Source organism: Enhydra lutris, unplaced genomic scaffold (genome assembly GCF_002288905.1).
Source record: "Enhydra lutris kenyoni isolate GAN:26980312 unplaced genomic scaffold, ASM228890v2 scaffoldscaffold21, whole genome shotgun sequence".
In the NCBI taxonomy this organism is placed as follows: Eukaryota; Metazoa; Chordata; class Mammalia; order Carnivora; family Mustelidae; genus Enhydra; species Enhydra lutris.
The window spans coordinates 13,489,170-13,516,074 of NW_019154105.1; the positions used below are offsets into that span (position 1 = coordinate 13,489,170).

Consider the following 26,905-nt stretch of genomic DNA (forward strand, 5'->3'; position numbering starts at 1 on the left):
TTTTTTTTTAAATATTTTTTTATTTTATTTATTTGACAGAGAGAGATCACGAGTAGACAGAGAGGCAGGCAGAGAGAGAGAGGGAAGCAGGCTCCCCGCTGAGCAGAGAGCCCGACGCGGGACTCGATCCCAGGACCCTGAGATCATGACCTGAGCCGAAGGCAGCGGCTTAACCCACTGAGCCACCCAGGCGCCCCATTTGATCGTTTTTTATTACACCCTACATTTTAATGTACTAAGTTGCTTATTTTACCTCAAGTCTAGAAAACTTCTTTTTTGTTATGTTTAATTGTTAGGCTCCTTAGACATATACATTGTAGCAAAATCTAAAGAAATGTTACACTGTTTTTCATTAGTCTTTATTCCTCAGCAGTAAAAAGTAAAGGAAGTAATACCATGATTGTCAAGTTAAATTTAATTAAAATACTTATATTGCAATTGACAACTAACACAGTTTAATTCAACATGGAATTAGCAGCCTTTGCTCATGAGATTATCATTTGCATTTTGCAGGTGACTCAAGAGTAAAAATATCTACAGTGATACCAGAGGATAAAATACATCACAAGTTAGGTAAGATTATTTCTGTCTTTTAATATCTTCATATTATAAAACCTCTGTTACTAAATGGGTCTTAATTCTTCTCACACAGAGAGGAAGTATTTGGATTAACTGGCAGATAAATTGAAACTATTTGTTTAGTTTTTATGATTTTCACAATAAGTCATTATAGGCCAATGATGATCTTTATTAAATCTTGTGTCCCTCTCACTCTTTGCCCCATATTAAGGAACATGATTTTGCCCAGGCTAAGAAGTTAGGGTGGAGAATTCTGTAAATAATAACTGCTAGGTAGATGACATTTGACAACTCCCATTTTTATCCAGCTCATTTGCAAACAAAGCAGTAGCTGGCATAGGTAAGCAAAGGTGGGAGCTGGGGAACCCATGGAGAGGCCATGGAGGATTAAAATTCTTCAGTTCCGGGCTCCTGGGTGGCTCAGTGGGTTGAGGCCTCTGCCTTCGGCTCGGGTCATGATCCCGGAGTCCTGGGATCGAGGCCTGCGTCGGGCTCTCTGCTCAGCGGGGGGCTTGCTTCCTCCTCTCTCTCTGACTGCCTCTCTGCCTACTTGTGATCTATCTCCTGTCAAATAAATAAATAAAATCTTAAAAAAAAAAAAATTCTTCAGTTCCCAATGATATATTTGCCAGTCAGGATTCATGAGACCACTTGTACCTAAGGAAACCACTAGAATTGAAGCTTCCTCAAATTGCTTCAACCAAAAACTCACATTTTGTCAATATTTTGTGGGCCCATGTGAAGACTGTTCTACTTCTTAGTGTTTAATACTTTCTTGAAAATTGGAATAACTAGTCAGGAGTATGTAAACAGAGATAAAAATGTTTCTGAGCAAGGGCTTTAGCAACTAGAGAGAGGAAAATCAAGTATCGTGCCTAAGAAAGTAGACAACTGCTGGTGAGCTAGAATTTTTGTTAGTAGATGCATAACAGTTTCAACAATAAAAGAAATATGAGAATTTTCAGAGATTCCATTATAGCATAGAAAACTTTCTGGGACTGAAAAACTCAATTTTTTTAAAATTTAAAAAGTCAGAAGATGGGGGCGCCTGGGTGGCTCAGTGGGTTAAAGCCTCTGCTTTCGGCTCAGGTCATGGTCCCAGGGTCCTGGGATCGAGCCTCCCATCGGGCTCTCTACTCAGCGGGGAGCCTGCTTCCCCCTCTCTCTGCCTGCCTATCTGCCTACTTGTGATCTCTGTCTGTTAAATAAATAAAATCTTAAAAAAAGTCAGTAGATGAAGTGAAACTAAAGGGTAGTCACTATTGCTGAGAGCTGAATTAGTAACTGGTGTTGACATGGAAGAAATTTATCAGAGACAAAATATGAAAAGATGGAAAGCATGAGGAAAAAAGGTGGAAATAATATGGAGACAGCTGAGAAAACTTGCAAACAATAGGATTTCCAGAAAAGAGAAACAGGTGGAGGAAGGAAAAGAGTTAAAAAAGTATGTTAAAGAAAACTTACCTGAATTAAAGATGGCTTAAATCTGCAATTTGAACGAGTTTGCCAAATGCCAGTCAAAATTACTGAAATACATACACTTCTAGACATCAATGAATAAAATTTCTAAATTTCAAGACTATAGGAAGCTTCTAGACAGAAAATATATATACAAGGGAGAAAAAATGATGAGTACTGTTGATCTGTATAACATTGGAAGAATAAAATAACATCTATAGCCTATTTTAAGAAATATATTACAATCTAGTAATCTTACACCTAGCCAAGATATTTTCCTTTCTGGTAAGTGAATTTACTTGCAGATAATGCAAAGATTGAGTTGACTCTAAATCCTTTGATAAAATACTCGTGTATTTTAACTAAGTATATAAATCAAAACTGACTCCAAAGAAAGGAAACAGTGGTGAGGAATAATTCTTGTAATATATGTGCTTAAATTTAAATAATGTGTATTTGTTTTCTGTTGCTATGTACTAAATTGCCACAGTTTAGTGGCTTAGACACCACACATTTATTTATTATCCATATTTTCTTTTGGTCAGAAGCCCAGACGCAGATTAGCTGGGTCCTCTGTTTAGGAGTCAGGCTGCAGTCAAAAGTGTCAGCCTGGGTTGTGATCTCATCTGAGGTTTGAGGTCCTATTCCAAGCTCATGTGGTTGTTAGATTTCAGTTCCTTGAAACTGGGGCTGAGGTACCTGTTTTTTTTTTGCAGGCTGTCAGCCATGGGCCATTACTTTCAGCTTCTAAAGGTTACCTGCAGTTCTTGCCACATGACCCTTTCCATAGGCCCCTTCGTAGTATGGCACCTTGGTTCTTCAGAGTCAGCAAGGCAGAATTTCTGCTTTTGCTCGATGGTGTCTTATATGTATGATATCATATGTTGTCACATATATAATCATAACGTAATCAGAGTGATTCCCTGTCACTATTGCCATATTCTGCAGATGAGAAGAAAGTCACAGTTCCCATATACATCTTAGGGGAGGGAATTATTACACAAGGATGTGAATCATTCATTGCTGATACCTAATGTTAATGTGAATGGGGATTTATTAGTGTTAAATAATGACTTTTATAATAATACTTTGAAATCCTTACTATCTTTAATTAAAACTTAATGTGGTAAGGAAGAGAATAGGGGCAGAAGAGCAGTAGTAAAAGTAGTCTAAATGTTTTATTTTACTGAATGAGAAAAGGAGAAGATAGCATATGTTGGTAAGGGTTATAGTTTTTAACATAATCATGGAGAAATGAGAATTTGATTTTTGAGTGCCAAGAATGGGAAGGTGACCAATATTAGAGGGAAAAAAGCACAGTAAAACTTTAAAATGACTAAGGGAGGGGAGAAAAAAGATATGGTCATTTGCTCAAATTGATAAAAATGAGAAAGAAGCATTAATGCAAAATAACTAGTTAAATATAAAGTAAGATGGAAGGAATAAAAAGAAACATGGTACTTGTTACACTAAATAATGGATTGAATTCCTCTAATAAGGTAGGGACTCTCAGATTTGGTTAAATAGTACAACAGAATAAAGAAGGACGTGTAATGATAAAAAATTAATGAAGAAGGTAGAAAAATCATAAATGCTTATGCACCAAACAACTTATCAAATAAAATATATAAAGAAAAAAGTTAAAAAAAAACCCAATTTTTACTTAAACAATATAGTTAGGCTGGGAGATTCTAATAAACTACTTTCAGAATTGGAAACTTCTAGCAAGCAAAGTAGGTAAAAGCATAGGAATTTGATTATATATCCAACAAAGTCAGCTTAGTGTATAGAACTTTGCATTGTTCAGATAAAATTAGTGGATTTATGTGTATACACACAAACACATGCATACATAACTACCCTGATTTATAAATTTTCTATTGTGGAGCATTTAGATGGTGTTCAGTTTGCTTTTTGTTTTCTAAATATAAATAGTACTACCATGAATGTTCTTATAAATACAGCTTTACCCATTTTTTAAAAAAACAGTAATAGCAGGATGCCTGGCTGGCTCAGTCAGAAGAACATGTGAGTCTTGCTCTTGGGGTCATGAGTTTGAGCCCCATGTTGGGTGTAGAGACTACTTAAATAAGTAAGTAAGTAAAAAAAATAAAAAAAAAAAACACTAATAGCTAATGTTCAATGAATTGCTACATGTCAGGCATTTTACACCATTTTATTAAGTTACATCTCACAAAACTCCATAAGGTAGGTTCTGTTATTTATCTGTTATTTATTTTATTAGGCAGATGGAGGAAACTACAGTTGACATAAGAGAGGTTGAGTGGCTGTAACTTCTGGGTTGTTTCAAAATTAGTTCATAATAAAGTTAGTATGTAAGTTTGACCCCAAAAACTAGCTATTGAGAATTCAGGAGAAATACTTCCAACAGCAAATTAGCTAGATGGTTATGGTAAATTTTAACGACCAAAGTATTTTACAACCAAAGTTGTAATGATTATGAGAGTTTCAGTTTATTAATACTGCTTTTTTTTCCTGCTGCTTTTTAAAAAAAATTCAAGTTTTTCTTTATTTTTAAAATTTAATTGTATTTAAATTGAATTAATTAACATATAGTGTTTTATTAGTTTCAGAGGTAGAGTTCAGTGATTCATTAGTCTTTTTAAAAATTTTTTTAATTTAAATTCAGTTAACATATAATGTATTACTGGTTTCAAAGGTAGAGGTCAGTGATTCCTCAGTCTTATGTAATACCCAGAGCTCATTCCATTACTGTCCTTAATGCCCATCACCTGTTTCCCTATCCCCCCCTACCCCAACAACCCTCAGTTTGTTTCCTATGATTAAGAGTCTCTTATGGTTTATCTGTCTCTTTGATTTTGTCTTGTTTTATTTTCCCCTCCTTTCTCCTATGAATTCTGTTTTGTTTCTTAAATTCCATACATGAGTAAAATCATATAATTGTCTTTTTCTGATTAACTTATTTTGCTTAGCGTAATATCCTTTAGTTCCATCTACGTTGTTGCAAGAGGCAAGATTTCGGGGTTTTTGCTGGCTGAGTAATACTCCATTGTATATACCTACCACATTTTCTTTATCCATTCCTCTGTTGATGAACATCTAGGCTCTTTCCATAGTTTGGTTATTATGGACATTGCTACTATAAACATTGGTGTGCCTGTGCCCTTCGGATCACTATGTTTGTGTCCTTTGGGTAAATACCTAGTAGTATAATTGCTGGATTGTAAGGTAGCTCCTAGTTTTAACTTTTTGAGGAGCCTCCATCCTGTTTTCCAGAGAGGATGCATCATCTTGCATTCCCAGCAGTGTAAGAGAGTTCCCCTTTCCCCACATCCTTGTCAACATGTCATTTCCTGACTTACTAATTTTAGCCATTCTCACTGGTGTGAGGTAGTATTTGATTGTAGTTTTGATTTGTATTTCCCTGATGCTGAGTGATGTTGAGCATTTTTTCATGTGTCTGTTGGCTATATGGATACCTTCTTTGGAGAAGTGTCTGTTCATGCCTTCTGCCCATTTCTTGACTGGATTATTTGTTCTTTAGGTGTTGAGTTTGGTAAGTTCTTTATAGATTTTGGATATTAGCCCTTTATCTGATATGTCATTTGCAAATATCTTCTCCCAGTCTGTTGGTTGTCTTTTGGTTTTGTCAGTTGTTCCTTTGCTGTGCAAAAGCTTTTTATTTTGATGAAGGCCCAGTAGTTCGTTTTTACCTTTGGTTCCCTTGCCTTCGGAGATGTGTCTAGCAAGAAGTTGATGTAGCTGAGGTCAAAGAGGTTGCTGCCTAAGTTATCCTCTAGGATTTTATTGGATTCCTATCTCACATGTTGGTCTTTCATCCATTTTGAAAAGCTTGTTTTTGTGTATGGTATAAGAGAATAGTCCAGTTTTAGACTTCTGCCTATAGCTGTCCAATTTTCCCAACACCATTTGTTGAAGAGACTGTCTTTTTTTCCATCAGATATTCTTTACTGCTTTGTTGAAGATTAGTTGATTGTTGAGTTGAGGGCCCGTTTCCAAGTTCTTTCTTCTTTTCTATTGATCTATATGTCTTTTTTGTGTCCGTACCATACTGTCTTGATGATTAGAAGTTTGTAATAGAGCTTGAAGTCTGGAATTGTGATGCTGCTAGCTTTGGTTTTCTTTTTCAAGATTCCATTGGCTATTTGGGGTCTTTTGTGATTCCATACAAATTTGAGAATGATTTGTTCCAGTTCGGTGATAAAAGTTGATGGTATATCGATAGGGATTGCATTGAATGTGTAGATTGCTCTAGGTAGCATAGACATTTTCACAATATTTGTTGTTCATTGCTCTAGATAGCATATACATTTTCACAATATTTGTTGTTCTGATCCATGAGTATGGAATGTTTTTCCATTACTTTATGTCTTCCTCAATTTCTTTCATGAGTGTTCTATAGTTTTCTGAGTACAGATCCTTTGCTTGTTTGGTTAGATTTATTCCTAGGTGTCTAATGGTTTTTGGTGCAATTGTAAATAGGATCAACTCTTTTAATTTCTCCTTCTTCCGTCTCATTGTTAAGTGTATAGAAAGGCAACTGATTTCTGTGCATTGATTTTATATCATACTACTTTTCCTGAATTCCTATATTAATTCTGGCAATTTTGTGGTGGAATCTTTTGCATTTTCCACATAGAGTATCATGTCATCTGTGAAGACAATTCTTTCTTTCTTTCTTTTTTTTTTAAAGATTTCTTTATTAGAGAGTGCACACACAGGTAGGGGAAGGGGCAGAGGGAAAGGGAGAAGCAGACTCCGCATTGAGTAGGGAGCCTGACGTGGGGCTTGATCCAAGGACTCTGTGATCATGATCTGAGCCAAAGACAGATGCTTAACTCAGTGAGCCACCCAGGCACTCCTGAAGTCTACTGCTGTTGTACTGCTGTCAGTTTCTCCCTTTGTGTCTGTTAGTATTTACTTTATATATTTAAGTGTTCCTGTGTTGGGTTCATATATACTTACAACTGTTAAATCCTCTTGTTGGATTGATTCTGCATGGTTATGAAATTCCCTTCTTTGTCTCTTGTAGTCTTTATTTATTTATTTATTTTTAAGATTTTATTTATTTATTTGACAGATCACAAGTAGGCAGAGAGGCAGGCAGAGAGAGAGGAGGAAGCAGGCTCCCTGCTGAGCAGAGAGCCCCATGCGGGGCTTGATCCCAGGACCCTGGGATCATGACCTGAGCCGAAGGCAGAGGCTTTAACCTACTGAGCCACCCAGGCGCCCCGTCTTGTAGTCATTATTTATTTATTTATTTTTTATTTGACAGATCACAAGTAGGCAGAGAGGCAGGCAGAGAGAGACAGGAGGCAGGCTCCCTGCTGAGCAGAGAGCCCGATGCGGGACTCGATCCCAGGACCCTGAGATCATGACCTGAGCCGAAGGCAGAGGCTTTAACCACTGAGCCACCCAGGCGCCCTTGTAGTCTTTATTTTTAAAGGTTTTTTTCATTTGATGTAGTTATTGCTACCCTAGCTTTTTTTTTCACTTCCATTAGCATGGACTCTTTTTTGGTCCTAACTTCAGTTTGTATGTATTGTTAGATATGAAATGAGTTTATTGTAGACAACATGTTGATGGGTCTAATTTTTTATCCATTCACTCACCCTGTATTTTTTGATTAGAGCATTCAGTCCATTTACATTTAAAGCAGTTATCAATAGGTATGTACTTACTGTGATTTTTTTCATTGTTTTCTAGTTGCTTTTGTAGTTTTCTCTGTCTCTCTCTTTTTTTTTTTTTTGCTCTTGTGATTTGATGACTTTCTTTAATGTTATGCTTTTAATCTTTTCTCTCTCTTTTTTGTTTTGTTTTGTGTTTCCATTACAGGGTTTTTACTTATGGTATTAACATGAGGTTCATATATAACATTCTGTGTATATAGGAATCTATTTAAAGTTGATGGTTGGGTAGGTTCCAACACATTTTAAAAGCACTATGTTTTTGTTCCCCTATCCATGTTGTGAATCCCAGAGATGATTTTTCTAGATATAATTGATTTTACTATTTGTATCTTTTAACCTTCATACTAGCTTTATAAATGATTGGTGTACTATGTTTTTCATATGTTTGCTTTTTTTTTTTTTTTAAAGATTTTTTTTTATTTATTTATTTGACAGAGAGAGATCACAAGTAGACAGAGAGGCAGGCAGAGAGAGGGAGGGAAGCAGGCTCCCTCCTGAGCAGAGAGCCCGATGTGGGACTCGATCCCAGGACCCTGAGATCATGACCTGAGCCGAAGGCAGCGGCTTAAACCACTGAGCCACCCAGGCGCCCCTCATATGTTTGCTTTTACCAGTGAAAATTTTCCTTTCCTAATTTTCTTCTAGTTATAGCCTTTTCTTTTCTGCTTAAAGGAATTCTTTTAATATTTCTTGTAAGGCTAGTTTAGTGGTGATGAACTAATTTCACTTGTTTGGGAAATTCATAACTCTCCTTCAGTTTTGAATGATAACCTTCCCTGGGAGAGCATTCTTGATTTTATTGTTTTGTTTTTCTTTTCAGGACCTTGAATATATCCTGTTTCTCTTTTCTGGCATGCAAAGTTTCTGCTGAAAAATCAGTTGATACCCCCCCCTTTTTTTTTTTTTGGTAAAGATTTTATTTATTTATTTGACAGAGATCACAAGTAGGCAGAGAGGCAGGCAGAGAGAGAGAGGGGGAAGCAGGCTCCCTTCTGAGCAGAGAGCCCAGTGCTGGGCTCGATCCCAGAACCCTGAGATTATGACCTGAGCCGCAGGCAGAGGCTTAACCCACTGAGCCACCCAGGAGCCTCAAATCAGTTGATATCTTTATGGGTTTTCCCTTGTACATAACTATCTGCTTTTCTCTTGCTGCTTTTTAAAAAGATTTCTGCTTTATCTTAACTTTTGATATTTTAATTATTATGTATGTTGGTGTGGACTTCATTGGGACCTCCTTGCTCTCTGTTCTTCCTGAACTTGGATATCTGTTTCCTTTCCCAAATTAAGGGAAGTTTTCAGTTATTATTTCTTCAGTTAAGTTTTCTACCCTTCTGTCTCTGTTTTCTTCTTCTTCTTCTTCTTCAACCCCTGTTAGTACTACTGTTATTACACTTGATGTTGTCCCAGGGTTCCCTTAACCTATCCTCATTAAAAAAATTTTTTTTTCTTTTTGCTTTTCAACGTAGGTGCTTTTTTACTACCCATCTCACCGATCCATTCTTCTATATCCTCTACTTTGCTGTCAGTTCCTATAGTCTGTTTTTCCTTTCAGTTTTGTATTGTTTAGCTCTGGTTCTTTTTTATATTTTTTTATCTCTTTATTGAAGTTCTCACTAAGTTCATCCATTCTCCTCTCAAGTTTGGTGAGCATTTTTATGATCATTACTTTGAACTCTCAGGTGGATTGTTTACTTGTGTTTTGTTTAGGGTTTTTTTTGTTGTTGTTGAGTTTTTATCTTACTCTTTCATTTGGAACATGAGCATGAACATGTCTCCTTATTTTGTCTAATGTTCTATTTGTATCTATGAATAAATTGGACAGTTGCCATTCTTGGTCTTGAAGAAGTGGACTTGTGTAAGAATATTCCCTATGTAGACTCTGTATTTTGGTGGTTTTGAGTGGCTAGCTAGACCTGGAGTGTGCTTGGGCTGTTGTCACCCTGGTGTGATGAGGCAAGGCAGATGGGGTGCTACCCTATGGGGATGGTTGGAGCTTGGGTCCTGGGTCTGGCTATGGTAGCCCTACCAGGCCAGCTAGAGCACCTGAATTTTGATCCCATCTGCATTATCAAGGTGAAGGAATGTAAACAATGGTGCTTGCTAGCACCTGTTGACCTGGAGAGAGTTCCAGTAGCTGTGCCTCTTTTTGACAGGTGCTCTAAGGTTAGAAAGTGGATTTTCTTCAATTACTGTCTAGTTACCCTTTAAACCAGTGGTATTTTGTTTGTTTGTTTGTTTTGTGCCTCAGGGCAGGTGTGCATCTCTCAGTGACATCCTTCTGCAGGTCATCAGATGGAGTGGAGTTTCAGATACTACTGTGTCTTGTCTCTCCCCCCTTTCTCTCCGTGGTCCTTCTGTCCTTTGTTGAGCAGAAGTTCTTCAGTCAGTTTTCAGTTCTTCAGAAGAAATTGGTCTATATTTAGGTGCAGGTTCAGTATGTCCATGGAAGTTGTGAGCTCAGGGTCTTCCCTATGTTACTGTCTTAGACCACCTCTAGCTTTGCCTCTTTTTGTGAATATTTTTGCAGATTCATTTTATATAAGTTAAATTCTAAATCAAGTTATGGCTAAGTTGCTTTCAATCAGTTTACATTTCTACTTAAAGTATGTTTGAGTTTCTTTAACATCATTCACCCTGGGTGTCATCAAGTTTTTTAATCTTTGTCGATCTAGCAACTTGTTTTTTCATTGAAATTTCTTTAACTATTAGCACAAATATATTGTAAAATTTTTTTTCTACTGTTTTGTCTAGAAACATTAGTGTTCTAGAGGGTAATACCAATCTTTCCACTACAAAGACCATCCAATTAAACATTTATGTGTGTACCTTTTTGTGTGATATCTTTTTACAGTATTGCCTTCCAACACACCAAATGTTCGCAGGACCAAGAGAACACGATTGAAACCTTTGGAATATTGGCGGGGAGAGCGAATAGATTATCATGGAAGGCCATCAGGTAAATTCAAGTTTACACTTCAGTATCTGACAAATAATAATTAGGATGCAACAGTTTATGTATATTATGTGCAAAGCACTATTTTACGTATGTACATAAATTACCTCATTTTATCATCATCCTCCAAAAATGAGGCCAGAATAGATTCAAGTACAGATCTATCTGATTACTATGGAAATGCTTATCTTTTTCTCTCTTTGGTAGCAGTTTGAGGTGAGTTTGTGGCTTGAGAATATTTTTATTTCATACTATTAACAAGGTTTTTAATTGCAAGAAATAAGTCATTAGATCAGAACATGAGAAAATAGTAAGTGGCAAAGATTAAGTATTTCCTTTTACTATTCTCATCCAATTTGCTCATCATATTTTTCTATAGAAATATAGACAGTGGGCCAGAAAGTTATTTTCCTTTCTGTGATGGATGTATCTAAGTCAAAGAACTAAACTCACATGTAAATTATTATAAATATTTCATTGCTGGCTTTTGTGTTGTTTTCAAACTGACTTGATTTCAAGCAACAGAGATCATTCTATCATGTTTCATTAGTGCATCTGGATTTAGGGTGGTAGAAACATAAGTGAAATTGGTTGGTATTTGTGTTGTTTGAGTTACTAACTGTAAAATATGATAGTAATATATTCTTTGGTAGTCTGAAAGAAAATATGCTATAGTAATTTAAATTTTGGTTCAATATTTTTACTTTCTCAGGTATGATCTTTACCTTTTTTGTCATTAACTTTCAGGAGGATTTGTGATTGGTGGAATACTGTCCCCAGACACAGTATCATCTAAAAGGAAGTCAAAAGGAAACATTGGAAAAGTCAATAAAATGGTTGCTAGGAAAAGGATCTGTCTTGATAATGAGGAAAGAAGTATGAGCTTATTCCTGAAAGTAACCTTTAGATTTTATTTTAAATAATACTGCTCTGAGAAGTAGCTCTTTACAAATTCTATAATTTATTTGTAAAAATGTTAGATGTAATACTTTAGGGTGAATTCATCTTTTTTTCTTTATTTTTTTATTAAGTTTTTTTTTTTTTAATTTTAATTCCGGTGTAGTTAACATACAGTGTTCTGTTAGTTTCAGGTGTACAATATAGCAGTTCAACAATTCTAAACATCATTACTCAGTACTCATGATAAGTATACTCTTAATCCCCTTCACCTACTTCACCCATCCTTCCACACACCTCCCTTCTGATATGCTTTATTTTAAATAAGTACCCTCAGTGAGAGTTACTTTTTATTTCAACAAGAACATTTTTAACTCGAAACATACTTCAGAATACATGGTTCCAAAAATATATATAAAACCTTTCATCCGAGAAAAATAGAATACACATTTCTTCAAATACACACAGAAGAATCCCCTGGTTAAACCACATAAAAAGAGACATAACAAATACTGCAAATTTAAGAAGACTGAAATCATACCAAGTATATTTTCCAACCACAGTGGTACAAAACTGAAGATCAACAATAAAACAAAGCTGGAAAATCTATAGTGTAAACTATTAAATATTTAGTATGTAAATATTAAGCAATACACTACTGCACAGACAAGCATTGGGCCAAATAAGAAATCAAATGGTAAAACTGCTCATTACTTTCAATGTTAAGTTAGTGTTTCTTCTGGTCTCTATTTTATTTATTTCTGATTTTTCTTTGTTACTTTCTTCTTTGTTACTTTCTTTGTTACTTCTAAATTTCAAGTCTTTTTCTTGCTCTTTCTTGTGTAATGTTGTTTCTTTTTTTTTTTTTTTTTATAAAATTTTTTTAAAAAAAATTTTCTCTTTTTTTTTTTCCTTTTTTTTTTTTTTTTTTAAGATTTTATTTATTTATTTGAGAGAGAGCATGAGAGGGGAGAAAGTCAGAGGGAGAAGCAGACTCTCCAAGGAGCAGGGAGCCCGATGTGGGACTCGATCCCAGGACTCTAGGATCACAACCTGAGCCGAAGGCAGTCACTTAAACCAACTGAGCCACCCAGGCGCCCCCATAAATTTCACTCTTAACATCTGCTTTTGCTGCATCCTGTCGGTTTTGGAGTATTTTGTTTTCTTTTCTATTGTTTTGAATTCACTTTTTAAAAAAATTTATTTATTTTTTAATTTTTTAAAAGATTTTATTCATTTATTTGAAAGGCAGAGATCACAAGCAGGCAGAGAGAGAGGTGGAAGCCAGCTCCCTGCTGAGCAGAGAGCCCGACTCAGGGCTCGATCCCAGGACTTTGGGATCGTGACCTGAGCCGAAGGCAGAGGCTTTAAGCCACTGAGCCACCTAGGTGCCCCCTTGAATTCACTTTTTAATGTCCACTTTTTCCCCAAATTCTGAAAATAAACAGATTTTTACTCTTTTAAAAAAATCATTAATAGCATAATATAAAAAAGCACTTCCTCATGAGTAAATTACCCTGTCATTGAAGTTAACTTTTCCCATGTCAAATTATGATTAAAATTGACATTTTTAATGAATTTTTTTCTGAAATGTATTTTATACTTTTTGCTCTCTGAGAGAAAATTCTGAACTTTCTTGATGATGCAAGAGTATCAAGAGTTGTCATGACAGGTTTGCAGAAAATAGTTTAGTATGTTTGCTTTTGTATTAAATCATTGTGGTTTTTGAATTTTTGTTTGTCAGAGTGTTCATTTATAAATAGGAAGAGATTGTTGCAGTCTTTTTTTTTTTTCAACTTATTCATAGCCATATTTAATACCAGACTTCTTTTTAATTGGGAAGAATTTTAAGTAGCTTTATTACAGTGGTATTTCTTTTGCAGAGAATAAATTCATGGTAAATCTGAGTATACCTCTGGGAGATCCATTGAAGCCAACAAGGGTAAAGGACCCAGAAACAAGAGAGATTATTCCCATGGGTAAGATTAGGGATAATGAAAATGCTTAATTTAATAATTAGTAAGGACAGATTGCTGGCTTGATGACTACCCTATCTACTTTCTCTTTAACTTCCTAGCTCTTTTAGAGCCAAAATCCATAGAGTATCTAATTCCAGTAAGCAGCCTTTGAGGACTACTCTGGAGGAGCTCTGATAGCAAACAATGTCTAGGGACTCATAGCACAATGCATTTATCCTCTAGGGTGCAGGTGCCATCATCAGGAGTATTGCCTCCCCCAGTAGGGCCCAGGCCTTCTTTAATCAAGATGACACATGGGAACAGGGGTTTTTTATGGGTAGTTGTTGCAATTTAGCTGGTAGATCCTAGAATACACCCTTACTGTGAGTCCAGACAGGGATTGTGGACAGGATTTAGACAGTCTTCTGCACCTTGGGATGCCAATAATAGTACCTGGGAGATCAGACCTTTAGAGTGATGACGAGCAAGGACATTGATCAGCATGCCATAAATGCCATGGTTAACCTTAAGGCCAGCAGAGGGGTTCTAGAGGTCTACCATTGTATCTAATAGGCATTAAAAGTACATTGTCTCTGAGACCATGACTGGTTCCAAAAGATGAGCTATAGTGTGGTAAGGGCAAATAGGGAACACTTAGCTATCTACCAACAGGCAGAATTTACATATAGGAAATATTTAAATGTTCTAGCTGTTTTGACTATACCAGTGAGTACTCAGGACTAATTTCTCCTCTCCTAAGTCAGAGGACAAATACGTCAAACCAGAGAGGCAGTAATCGTATTCCCAATTAAAATTTTGGCTGTGAAATAGGTTCCATTTGACATCTTAAGTAGTATTAAGTATTTTTATAATCGGATTATTTATTTAGCAACAGAGGTAGAAGTACAGAAAATTTTGTTTAGTGTAACGTTCTTAACCAAAAACATTGCTATATTGTAGCAAAGGTTAGAAAAGTTGTCAGTGTTGTCAGGAGTTCCTAACTTTTTGTCTGTTTCTTGAGTCTATAATTTTCTATATTCTATAATCTGTGAGATTACTAACATTCCTAAATACCCAAGGAAACAGAAGTTGATTGCAGAAGAATATATTAACTATATATTTGGAAAGGTTTATAAGTAAAAGGGGAATTCAGAATTAAGATAGTGATTTGTGAGCAACAGTAAGTACTCTGGCTTTATGTGATAAAAATCTTGCTGTTTAATAATCAGTCAAGCAAGCACAAAATAATCTATTACGATGATACATTTGTTAATTGTGGGCCATGTTAAACTTTATAAAGATGTGGAAATCTTGTTTCTTAGCTAATTTTGTTCTCTGAGCTATAATAAAAATAATAATATTTTTGCCATTTTTTTGTTAATAGCTAAGTCTTACCTAATGCTTATTAATTGTGCCAGACAGTATTTTAAATACTTTATACACATTTATTCATTTGATATTCACAACTCTAACATAGATGAACTATTATTGTCCCATTTTATTTTATTTTATTTTTTATTTTTTATTTTTTTTAAAGATTTTATTTATTTATTTGACAGAGAGAGATCACAAGCAGGCAGAGAGGCAGGCAGAGAGAGAGGAGGAAGCAGGCTCCCCGCTGAGCAGAGAGCCCGATGCGGGGCTCGATCCCAGGACCCTGAGATCATGACCTGAGCCGAAGGCAGCGGCCCAACCCACTGAGCCACCCAGGCGCCCCTTATTGTCCCATTTTAGAGAAAAGAAAACAGAGGCATAGAGAAGTAACTTGCCTGGTCACACAACTTGTGAGACAGACAAAATTTGACCTCTCCCATTCTAGCTCAAGTAAATGACCTTAATCACTTCTGTCTTTGTAAGCCAGGTTTATATCTAGGAATAATGCTATTGTATATGTGTGTATATATGTTATATCATTGAGCATTATTATTATTGTTGCTTTATATTTATATTAGTGTTTTTCCCATAGATCTTTTAAGGCCACGAGATACATATCAATTTTGTGTTGAGCATGGTGAGTTGAAAGTGTATAAAACACTGGATACACCTATTTTTTCTACCGGAAAATTGATATTGGGACCACATCAAGAAAAGGGAAAGCAGCATGTTGGCTCAGATATATTGGTGAGTGTATTTCTCCATATGTTTATGTTTCTCTATTGGCATAACTCTGAGTTTTTGGACTTGATGAGGCATTAAAAATGCTGTTTTCTCAGAAATGATATTATTGTGGTGCATAGAGAATTTTTCTGTTAAATCTGTTTAGAGTCAATCAGGCAATGGTTATTTAATAAGTACCTGTTCTGTGCATAGCCATGTAACCTTGAAATTTAAAAGTTTAAGGAATGTTCTTTGAGGAACAGTAGAATATAGGTTTGCAAACAAATCATTAGAGCTGGTGAAAATTAAGTCTAAATTTCATTTCACTGATCTTGTAGTTTAGCAATAATGAGGTTTTAAAAGTCTCAGAATCATGTAATTAGCAATAGACTAAGGAGTAGGAACTAGTTACTTCAATAAGTACTAAATAATGTATTACTATATGTGGCAGCATTATTGGCTGAAATTATAATGAGATTCAAGGTGAGTCCGTCTTTGTTCTCTCATTGGAGACACACCCTTGCACCACTGATGTGAAGTATATATATGTTATATTTGTACATTTTGAATTTGAAAATTGCAGAATTTGAATATCACCAAATTTTAATAATAATTACTGTTTTAGGGATGCCTGGGTGGCTCAGTTGGTTGAGCATGTCTTTGGCTCAGGTCATGATCCTAGGGTCCTGGGATTGAGTCCCACATCCAGCTCCTTACTCGGCAGGGAGCCTGCTTCTCCCTCTCCCTGCTGTTCCTCTGCTTTTGCTCTCTCTTTTTGACAAATAAATCAATCAAATCTTTAAAAAATATATATATTTACTGTTTTACTGCCATTTAAAAATACTGAGTCTAAGGCACATTTTTCAGTATGTAACATTTCAAGAACCTGTGGTATCATGGGTTACTGGAGTATTGCATTCAAAACAATTAATTTTACTCAAGAAAGAAAAAGAGAAGGAACACGAGTACCCTTGGGTTTATATTATCAAAGAAGGGCAAATTGAGGCAAGAAAAAAAGGCACATATGAAAGAGTAACTCATTAATACCTAAGTATAACTAGAATTAGAAAATACTTTAATCCAATCTTAAAATGATAAAGATCTCCAGGTGCTACTAAAAGAGTAAAAAACACATTTAACTAACTAAAGTAATGATGATTTCTGCATAATAAGGAACAATTAATAAGACAAGCATTATGAAATATCATCATTGAAATAATACCAGTTACCCATTAAACTGTGATGCCTTTATTAGACAAAAGAAAATTTAAATAGTAAATTTAAATAGTAAATGTTTGAAAGTATTTAATCTGGCTACTATTCAAAGGAATGTGCATTAAAAAACATTAAAAACAAGAATATTTTATATTTACTGAGCTAGTAGAAATTATTTAAAAAAATCTGTACCCTTTGATTTATGACTCTTATTTCAGTATATTTTCCTCAGAAAATAAAGGGTAGGGAAACTGAACATATATAGGTATTTTATGTAACATTGATAGTAATTGCAAAAATTAGAAACTATTGAAAAGTGTTACGGAAAGAAATGGTTATATTTTATATTTTGACTTTACAATAAGATGTCATTATATGATAATAAGCAGTTATATAGCACTTAGATGTTCCAGGTACTGTAATAAGTATTTTTATATCAGTTTAAGCATATATTTTTGAAGAATAGCCATATAAGAAGAACTTTAGGATAAATATTTAAGCAAACTTATGGAAAATAGAAAACTTTTATTCTGACTAGAATTTAAAAATGAAAATTGAAGGAACTATAGAAAAATAACATGTTATCAGGTGATTATAGTTTATTTTTATTTCTTTTAAATATTGCCTTTACCTTTTTATAATGAAAATCAGAGTTAAAGTTCTTTTTTTAAAATATCAGAGTATTTTTACATTTTTTAAAACATGAAGCACACTTTTAAATATATGCTTTTGAAAAACAAAAGGGACCAGAGAGAGAACTAGCGTAGGCTGTTCACTCTTTCCTTCAAACTCAATGTTAAAAAATCTGTATGAGAGGGAGATAGTAGCAGTAGTAGATTTGTGAAAATCAAACCACAAAAGAATTAACAGATTAACTATGGGATTTGGTTGTGGAGCTCTCCCAAAAGATGAGATTTAGAAATGGAAATATGAAATATATATTTTATTATATTATATAAATATAAAATATATAATATAAATATAAAAAATTATGTAATATAAAATATAAAAGTGAAGTGATGTGGACAACAGGGAAAAAAAAACAGAAGAGAGGAAATAAAACCAAATGAGTGAAGGGATGGAAATATTTGAAAAATTAGACAATAAATGTTCCAGAACTAAAAAACAAAAAGTTAGAGCAACATACTTTAAAGAACCAGAGCTCCTTAGGGAAATGTCTGAATGGAGGCCTGGAGCTGAGCTTGAAATATGTATTTTAAAGATTTATTTATTTATTTTAGAAAGAGAATGTGGGGAGGATTGGGAGAGGGTAAGGGAGAGGATCTCAAGCAGACTCTGTGCTGAGCGTGGAGTGTGACACGGGGCTCAATCCCACAACCCTGAGACCATGACCTGAGCTGAAACCAAGAGTTGGAGGCCTACTGGACTGTATCACCCAGGTACCCCTGAGCTTAAAGTGTTTCGAGTAAATAAGAATAACTTAAGTGGATTGATACATATCTACTATATATAAATTCATGAATTTGAAAGACTGCTACGAAAAGAAAACCTAATTCACCACTCTTGGAGAATTCTAGGAGGCTAACTTATTTTGACAACAAATGGTAAATAAAGGGAAGTAATCGAATATTTTTTCTGCCCTTTTCTTATAAACTATACTATTATGTAACCAAATAAAAATGAGGTGAAGTTTATTTTTGTTAGAAATATTTCATTTAGGGGTGCCTGGGTGGCTCAATTGGTTAAGCATCTGCCTTTGACTCAGGTCATGATCCCATATTCCTGGGATTGAGCCCCGCATCAGGCTCCCTGCTCAGTGGGGAGCCTGCTTCTCCCTCTCCCTCTGATGTACCCCCTGCTTGTACTCTCACTCTCTCAAATAAATAAATAAATAAAATCTTTAAAAAGAAATTCCAGTTAATAAATGAAAAAGAAATAGTAGAGTAAAATATTATCATTTTGTAATCCTTGATAAACTGTTGGATCTGTCTAGGCATTGAGTATCAATGTCTGCTAATATCTAAAAAAGAAGACAACCCTGAAAGTTGAAAATAGAGCTATTGTACGACCCAGTGATTGCACTACTAGGGATTTACCCCAAAGATACAAATGTAGTGATCTGAAGGGGCACTTGCACCCCAATGTTAATAGCAGCAGTGTCCACAATAGCCAAACTATGGAAAGAGCCCAGATGTCCACTGACAGATGAATGGATAAAGAAGATGTGTGTGTGTGTGTGTGTGTGTGTACATACACACATACATACACACGTAATGGAATATTACTCAGCCATCAAAAAATGGAATCTTGTCTTTTGCAATGATGTGGATGGAACTAGAGGGTATTATACTAAATGAAGTCAGTCAGTCAGAGAAAGAATTATCATATGAGCTCACTCATGTGGAATTTAAGAAACAAAACAGGGAAAAAAAAGAAAACAGGATCATAGGGGAAGAGAGGAAAAAATAAGACAACAAAATCAGGGAGACAGACCATAGAGACTCTTACTTATAGGAAACAAACTGAGGGTTGGTGGAGGGAAGGAGAGTGGGAGGAGGGGTAAAAATAATTAATTATAAAAGTAAATTAGGGGCACCTGGGTGGTTTAGTGCTCAGCGGGGAGCCTGCTTCCTCCTCTCTCTGCCTGCCTCTCTGCCTACTTGTGATCTCTGTCAGATAAATCAATAAAATCTTAAAAAAAAAAAAGGTAAATTTAAAAAAAAAGAAGGAGAAAAAGTAAAAAGAAGATAACCAGACAGTATTTGCCTCCTGATGGAAGAATACAACATTGTATAAAATAGTCTTGCCGCTTCCATCTCCTTTAAAAAACAAGCAAACAAAAAAACCTATAAAGCAAACAACAAAAATACCCAAATTTGATCAAACTCTAATATCTAACCACCAATTTATAGGAAATAAAGAATAGATGACCTTTCATATGATACCCAGATGTTGTAATCAGCAAAATTTAGCTATGCAAAGATTTTTACAGCAAACTTTGCTGCTTGATTTCTTTAATAAATAAGTTGCAAGGAATAAAAACCAAGTAGAACCAACCATGGCACTATTGACATTTTAGACGGATAATGCTTTGTTGTAGAGAGGCTTCCTGCGCATTGTGGGATGTTTGGTAGCATCCCTGGCCTCTGCCAAGTAGATTCGGGTAGTACTCCTCTAGTTCTAAGAACCAGAAATGTCCCCAGACATTGCCCGTTGTCTCCTGAAATTGAGAAAGCACCCCCAGATTGAGAACCACTATAGATTGAGCAATTTAAGAGGATAAACAACTTCTTAAACAATACATTTAAGAAACAATTGGAAATTTAATACTGACTGGGTATTTGATATTAAATATTCATTTATGTTTAGTTGTGATAAAACTGTTATAGTCGTGTTTTTAAAAAGCACCTTGAGGTGTGCCTGGCTGGTTCTATTGGTAGAACATGTGACTCTTTATTTTGGGGTCCTGAGTTCAAGCCACATGCTGAGTATGGAGATCACTACTACTACTACTAATAATAAACCAAACTTTAAAAAATAAAAAATTAAAAACACCTTGATTTTTTTTAGTACACACTGAAATATTTGCAGATGATTTATGATGCTGGGGTATTTATTGCAAAATAACATGGAATGGGGGAAGTAAAGAGATGGAATGGGGAAAGTTGTTGGTGTTAGGTATTCGTGGGAGTTCGTCATTCTATATTTGTGTACTTCACAAGCCTTCCAGTTTTAGTATATGTGCTGCCGAAGCAAGCACTTTCAGAAACCTTCCTACTAAGATGTTTGCAGAAGTGGAAAGAGGTGTACATAGCTAAGCTGAATAGATAAAAAAAAAAAAACCACCTAGAAATATATGCTTGACCTTCTGGGTAGTATGTTTGTTACCTTTTTGTCTTTGTAATTAATGCAAAATTATTTTAAGATATAATAAAAATTTTTTAAATTAAATTATAAGGTACTGTACTTTGGAACCATTTGAAGAGTTTTTTCCCTATTTAGGGAGTCAGCATTTCATAGTGGTTAAGAGCATGAATTCTGGAATCAAAGTGCCTGAGTTCAAATCTCGTTTCTGCCATTTACATTGTGAACTTGGAAAATTACCCCAGTCTGTTGCCTTATTTTCTTCATTTGTATAAAACTATTAAAATAGTACCTGTCTCACTGCTTCTTACATACATTAAATGAATGTAAATTAGGTGCTCAGAAGAGTGACTGGCAAGGAGTAAGTGCTATATAAGTGCTAACTGCTATCGTTTTTCTGGTATTTAAGGCTCATTTTACAAAGTGTTAAAAAAAAATAAGAGAAGCGGGTGGAAGAGGAGGAGTAATTCTCTGAGGCAAAATATTTTTGATGGCTGAATCTCAAAATTTGAATCAGAATGTTGGAAGGCTTTCAGTTTTTCTAGTTGCCCCAAAACCAAATCATCACTTGGGTGCTACCTATGTATAAAATGTCAAATTTGCCGTGACTATGAATATGGAAGTCTTTATGATTGAGAATTAGATTTATCCTCATTTACTTTCTTAATGTTGATATTTGCTTAAATGTATCATTTATTTGTTTTACTTTTTGTTCTCTCTTTGGTTGGGTGATTGAAATACTTGTCCCAACCATGTAACCTTTGAAGAGGTGTATATAAGACCAAGCTATTTTGTAGTATAGCTAAGTGATATTATTTATAGTGGTTCTGAATTTTCATAACTGTTAAATAATAAGAACAAAAGAAATTTCTTCCAGTGTTTGTTTTCTATTGCTGTTTTAACAAATTACTATAAATTCATTGACTTAAAACAAGACTTATTTATTATCTCACAGTTACATTGATTAGAATCCTGGTAAGCTTGGCTGAGTCTTATGTTTAGAGTACCACGGGGCTGGAATCAAGATGTTGGGAGCTCTGTATCCCTCTCTGGAGACTCTTAGGATGAATCTGCTTTCAGGTTTATTCAGGTTGTTGGCAGAATTCAGTTCCATGTTGTAGGGCTGAGGCTTCCATTTCCTCGCTGGCTGTTGGCCAGAGTTCATTCTCAGCTTCTAGAAATAGCCTGTATTTCTTCTTGACCCATGGCCCTCTTATCTTCAGTGCTAGCAACAGTCTGTCCTTTTCATGTTTTGAATTTCTCTGGTTTTCCTCTGCTTCATCTCTCTTCTGCTTCCAGGAGAAACTCTCCACTTTAACGGTTCGTGTGATTAGAATAGGCCCAACTATATAATCCAGACTTAACCTATCTCCCAGTCTCTGGGTCCCTTTTGTCATGTAACAAAACAAATTCTGGAGATTAGAGTGTGGACATCTTTGGAGGGTCGTTATTCTGCTTACTGCATTTCCTTTAAGTTTCTTTGTACTGTGTTGTGGTGGTGGTTCAGTTTGAAATGAGATTTTAATTTTTAATTTTACAGGTTTTTTATGTTAACTTTGGTGACCTTTTATGTACCTTACATGAAACACCTTATATAATAACAACTGGGGATTCGTTCTATGTTCCTTCAGGTAAGAAAAATAAAGACAATCTTCTTTCATATAGTTAAAATATTTATATAGTTGCTCATGAATACCATGCAAATGGAAGCCACACTGGTCAAAATAAAATGTCATGTGACTCATGACAATACATATTTTGATTTTGTCATTAGGTAAGTATGTTAGTATATGGGCACATGAAAATTGGATAAGAATTGCTTATTTCAAAGTGTAAAAATATTTAGTTGTATCTAGGGTAGGAGGAAAATTATTTCTGCTATATTATCTATAAGACATTATGTAGTCAAGCAATTTTTAGTAGATTATTTTAAACATACAGAATAGTGTGTTTCATCAGCTATTAAAGAGCACAAGCCTCTGGAAAGAGAACTTTTAATTTGTTCATTTATTTATTCATCATTCAACAGAGAGTCTGTCAAGCACTGCTCTAAGAGTATAGAATACATAAGTGAGCAAATTAGGGGAAAACTCCCTGTCCTTCTGGAGCTTACATTCTAATGAGAGGAGACAGTAAGAATAGCAGTGTTTATATAGTCCTTAGTATGTACCAGCACTGTTGTGAACACATTTCATTTATTGTAACTCAGTTAATCTTAGTATGTGTTAGTTTGAATAAACAGAAATTTTCTCTTTCTTCACCCTTGTCTAATTCACCTTTGCATTCATTATCAGAATGATGTGAGATTTTCATTTCTTTCAAACCTTGTCTGGATCACAGGTGATGGTTAACTCATGGATTTTTTAGTTCATGGAGTTGAATAAGACTTACTTTAGGTTAGATGAACTGATTTAAGAAAAAATTTGGTACTATATACTGTAACTGCCTTAGTGATAGCTAAATATTTAGTCAAAAGGAAATGATGCCTATGGAAATAATTTTTTTTTCTTACCACTTTCCTTCTAGGTAATTATTACAACATCAAAAATCTCCTGAATGAGGAAAGTGTTCTTCTTTTTACTCAGATAAAAAGATGAAAGATGAAGCAAAGTTTAAATACATGTGTGTGTATATATATTGTGTGTGTATATATGTGGACACATATATATACACATACACGTAAATATATAAAAGTTTGTGCAGTTGAGACATTTATCTTTATAATTATTTGTGATATTTTAAAATAAAAATTTTATTCAGTTTTGTGTGTTCTTTGATAAACATTTCAAACTCCCATGTGTCTTCTGATTTTTCTACAAATGTACACAGAGTCTGTAGTGATGCCCATATTCATAGTATTTTAATAAGAGAATCACTGCTCTCACAGTGAAATATAGGACATTTCTTTTTTAGGAGAGATTTGATTAATATGTTCATTCATTTAATAATCTTTTCTAAATGTTTTTAAGTCACTAATGAAATAATCCAATAATGAGAATTGTGGTATATATAAATAGTACATTTGTATTACTTTCTTAGGGCTTCGTAACAAAATAGTACAAACTGGTGGCTTAAAAATAAAAATTTATTGTCTCACTGTTCTGAAATCAAAATGTCGGCAGGACCAAGTTCTCTCTGAAACCTTCAGGTTTCACAATGATGCTTCTGCTTAGCACTCATCTTTCTATTAGAGGGAAAGTCAGTCTGAAAGATCGTTTAAAAATAACTCAGGCTTTCTTCTTAATATGACCAGATGCACTGAAAATACGTAGATTTAGGAGAGAAAAATGGCTAAATGTCACAAACAAATTGCTAGCAGCTATTTTTGAAGTCATTTTAATAGGTATTTTCATATTAACCTGAAAATCTTAGTTTCATTTGTCATGATTGTAATTCAACAGTATGTGTTCACTTTTGCTTTTATTAAAAAAAAAATCAGTGCACATTCATTTTTTTTTTGAGGCTTGCTAAGACATTGTCTATTAACTTCTCAGTGTCTCTGTAAGAAGTTGCAGAATTTAGTATATGAATAAACTTTTATCACTAGAGAAACCGGTTATATTTGCTTTCCTAAGTCAAGAGTTATAGGACTAAAATATGTTTCCATCTTTACCTGGACTGGCCAGATTTTTGGTCAGTCATCTGCAATGGCTTGATTATTTTTTTAAGTGAAGCATTTATTTTATTGATGTAACTTACAAATGGTCAGATGCATAGATCTGACAGTTTAGTGGGTTCTTGGCAAGTACATCTTAAACTAAGTAACCCACAAAACTTCTGCCACTTCAGGAAGTTCCTGTTCTGTCCAGTTCAATTCCTGCTAACCTGACTTGGACCCTGGGCCACTGTTCTTCTTTATCATGGTGGAGAGGTTTTGCTTATTCTAAGAACTTTATATAAATGGACTCATAAAATATACTTTCATTCAACACAGTGTCTAAGTTTCATCCACCATAGTATGTATATCAGTTCATTCGTGTTTTATTTCTGAGTAGTATTCTCTGTGAACACTGTTCCTTTTTTTTTTTAAATTTTTTTAAAGATTGTATTTATTTGTTTATTTTTATTTATTTGAGAGAGAGAAAATGAGAGACAGAGCATGAGGGGGAGGGTTAGAGGGAGAAACTAAGCAGGGAGTCTGATGTGGGACTCTATCCTGGGATACCAGGATCATGACCTGAGCCAAAGGCAGCGGCTTAACCAACTGAGCTACCCAGGCATTCCTGTTACTTCTTTTTGTAATCCTTGGAAGAGTTTAAGAGATTGGTAACATTTCCTTCTTAAGTGTTAGAAAGAATTAACAGTAAAACCGTCCAGGTCTGGGGGTTTCTTTTGGGGAAATTTTTAATTATGGCTTTAACTTCTTTAATAAGTACCAGAATATCCAGATTTCTTATCTCTTTAGTTTTGGTAGGTTTATTTTTTAAGAATTTGCATATTTCTAAAGTTTTACCTTGATTTGCATGAAATTTATATTTTCTCTCTCAAAAGCTTTTTTGAGATTTGACATAAAATAATCTTAAAATACCCAAATTAATATAAAAATAGTATAGTATCTGAAGCACAAATTTTGCTGTATAATTACTTTTTTTTCCTTTTTCTTTTTTTGGTCATTTTTTGCTAAGCTTTTATCAGTTGTTCTTTTAAAATAATTAATTTTTGGAGTGCCTGGGTGGCTCAGTGGGTTAAAGCCTCTGCCTTCAGCTCAGGTCATGATCTCAGGGTCCTGGGGTCGAGTCCCAGGTCAGGCTGTCTGCTCAGGGGGAGCCTGCTTCCCCTTCCCCCTCTGCCTACTTCTCTGCCTACTTGTGATCTCTCTTTCTCTGTCAAATAAATAAAATAAAATAAAATAAAATAAAATAAAATAATTAACTTTGTTTAATTGATTTTTCTCTCTTTGTATTTCTATTCCATTCATTTTGGATCTGCTCTTTATAATTTAGTGCATTCTGGGGCACTTGGGTGACTTAATAAGTTTAGTGGTAGGAGTCTTGGTTTCAGCTCAGGTCATGATCTTGGGGCTGTAGATTGAGTGCCTCATTGGGGTGTGCTCCGTGCTCAGTGGGATGTCTGCTTCTCTCCTTCTCCTTGTCCATCTTCTTCCTTTCTCTCTCTCTCTTATGAATAAATAAATAATGAATGAATGAATGAATCTTTATAATTTAGTGTATTCTACTTTGATTTGATTTGCCCTTTTTTCCCTAGCTGCTTAAGGTGAATGTTTAGGTTATTTATTTTAGAATTTTCTTCCTTCCTGTTTCAACCGTTGAAAGCTTCATTTGATACGTCATTTAATTCAAGATACTTTAAATTTTTTCTTGTAAGGTCCTCATTGACTAGTGAGTTATTTGGAAGTGTTTCTTGTAAATTGAATATTTGGGAGTTCTCCAGATTTGTTTTTTCTAAACCAACTCAGAGATTTACTAAGTTTTTCTGCAGTTTTAGCTTTTGCACCCATATGGTTTATATTGCAACAGCTCAGTTCTGCCTCTGAAACATGAAAGCATCATAGACAATAAGTAAATGAATAGTTGTGGTTATGTTGCAATAAAACTTTATATACAAAATGCAGTCAGTGATCTGTATTCAGCCCGTGAGTGGGATTTGTTGGCCTCTGATGTATGCAGAAAACATCATTTGTACACTTTCAGTCCTTTAACATTTATTGATGATATTTTATGGTCAACAATATGGTCTGTCTTTGAGAATTTTCCTGTGTTAGAAGCTAATGTGTGTTCTGTTGCTGTTGGGTGGGGTATTCTCTGTCTGTTGGTTGATAGTGTTGTGTAAGTCTTCCGTATACTTCCTGATTTTTGTGTAGTTTTTCTTCCCATTACTAATAAAGGAGTATTGATACCTCTGATTCTGCCTATTAAATATGTTTCTTTTTTATATCTGTCAATTTTTCCTTCATCTATTTTGATCCTTTTGTTAGGTTCATGTTCGTTTATCATTGTTTTACTGCTGTATTGAACTATTTATCATTATGAAGTATCTTTTAGTAATTTTTTTATCTTAAAGTTTATTTTGTTTGATGTTAATATAGCTAATTCAACTGTCTTATGTATATCATTTGTCTGATGTATCTTTTTCTGCCCTTTTAACATTAATTTATTATGTCTTAATTTAAGATGTGTCTCTTATGGAAAGCACATAGTTGGGTCTTGAGTTTTTAAAATCCAATATAATAGGCTCTGCCTTTTGATTGGAATGTGTAATCTACTTATTTA

At 34.7% G+C, this 26,905-nt stretch overlaps 1 protein-coding gene across 1 annotated transcript in view; it reads left to right on the plus strand.

The window, feature by feature from the left end:
* Positions 1-23,432, plus strand: part of LOC111149005 (centromere protein C) — a 101,594-nt gene extending 78,162 nt beyond the window's left edge. The window contains exons 13-19 of the mRNA XM_022505880.1: positions 514-573; positions 10,582-10,686; positions 11,431-11,559; positions 13,464-13,559; positions 15,505-15,659; positions 22,216-22,306; positions 23,202-23,432. Coding sequence (XP_022361588.1) covers positions 514-573; positions 10,582-10,686; positions 11,431-11,559; positions 13,464-13,559; positions 15,505-15,659; positions 22,216-22,306; positions 23,202-23,272 — 707 coding nt within the window. The 3' untranslated portion in view covers positions 23,273-23,432. The remainder of the gene's footprint in view (positions 1-513; positions 574-10,581; positions 10,687-11,430; positions 11,560-13,463; positions 13,560-15,504; positions 15,660-22,215; positions 22,307-23,201) is intronic.
* Positions 23,433-26,905: the final 3,473 nt, after the last annotated feature.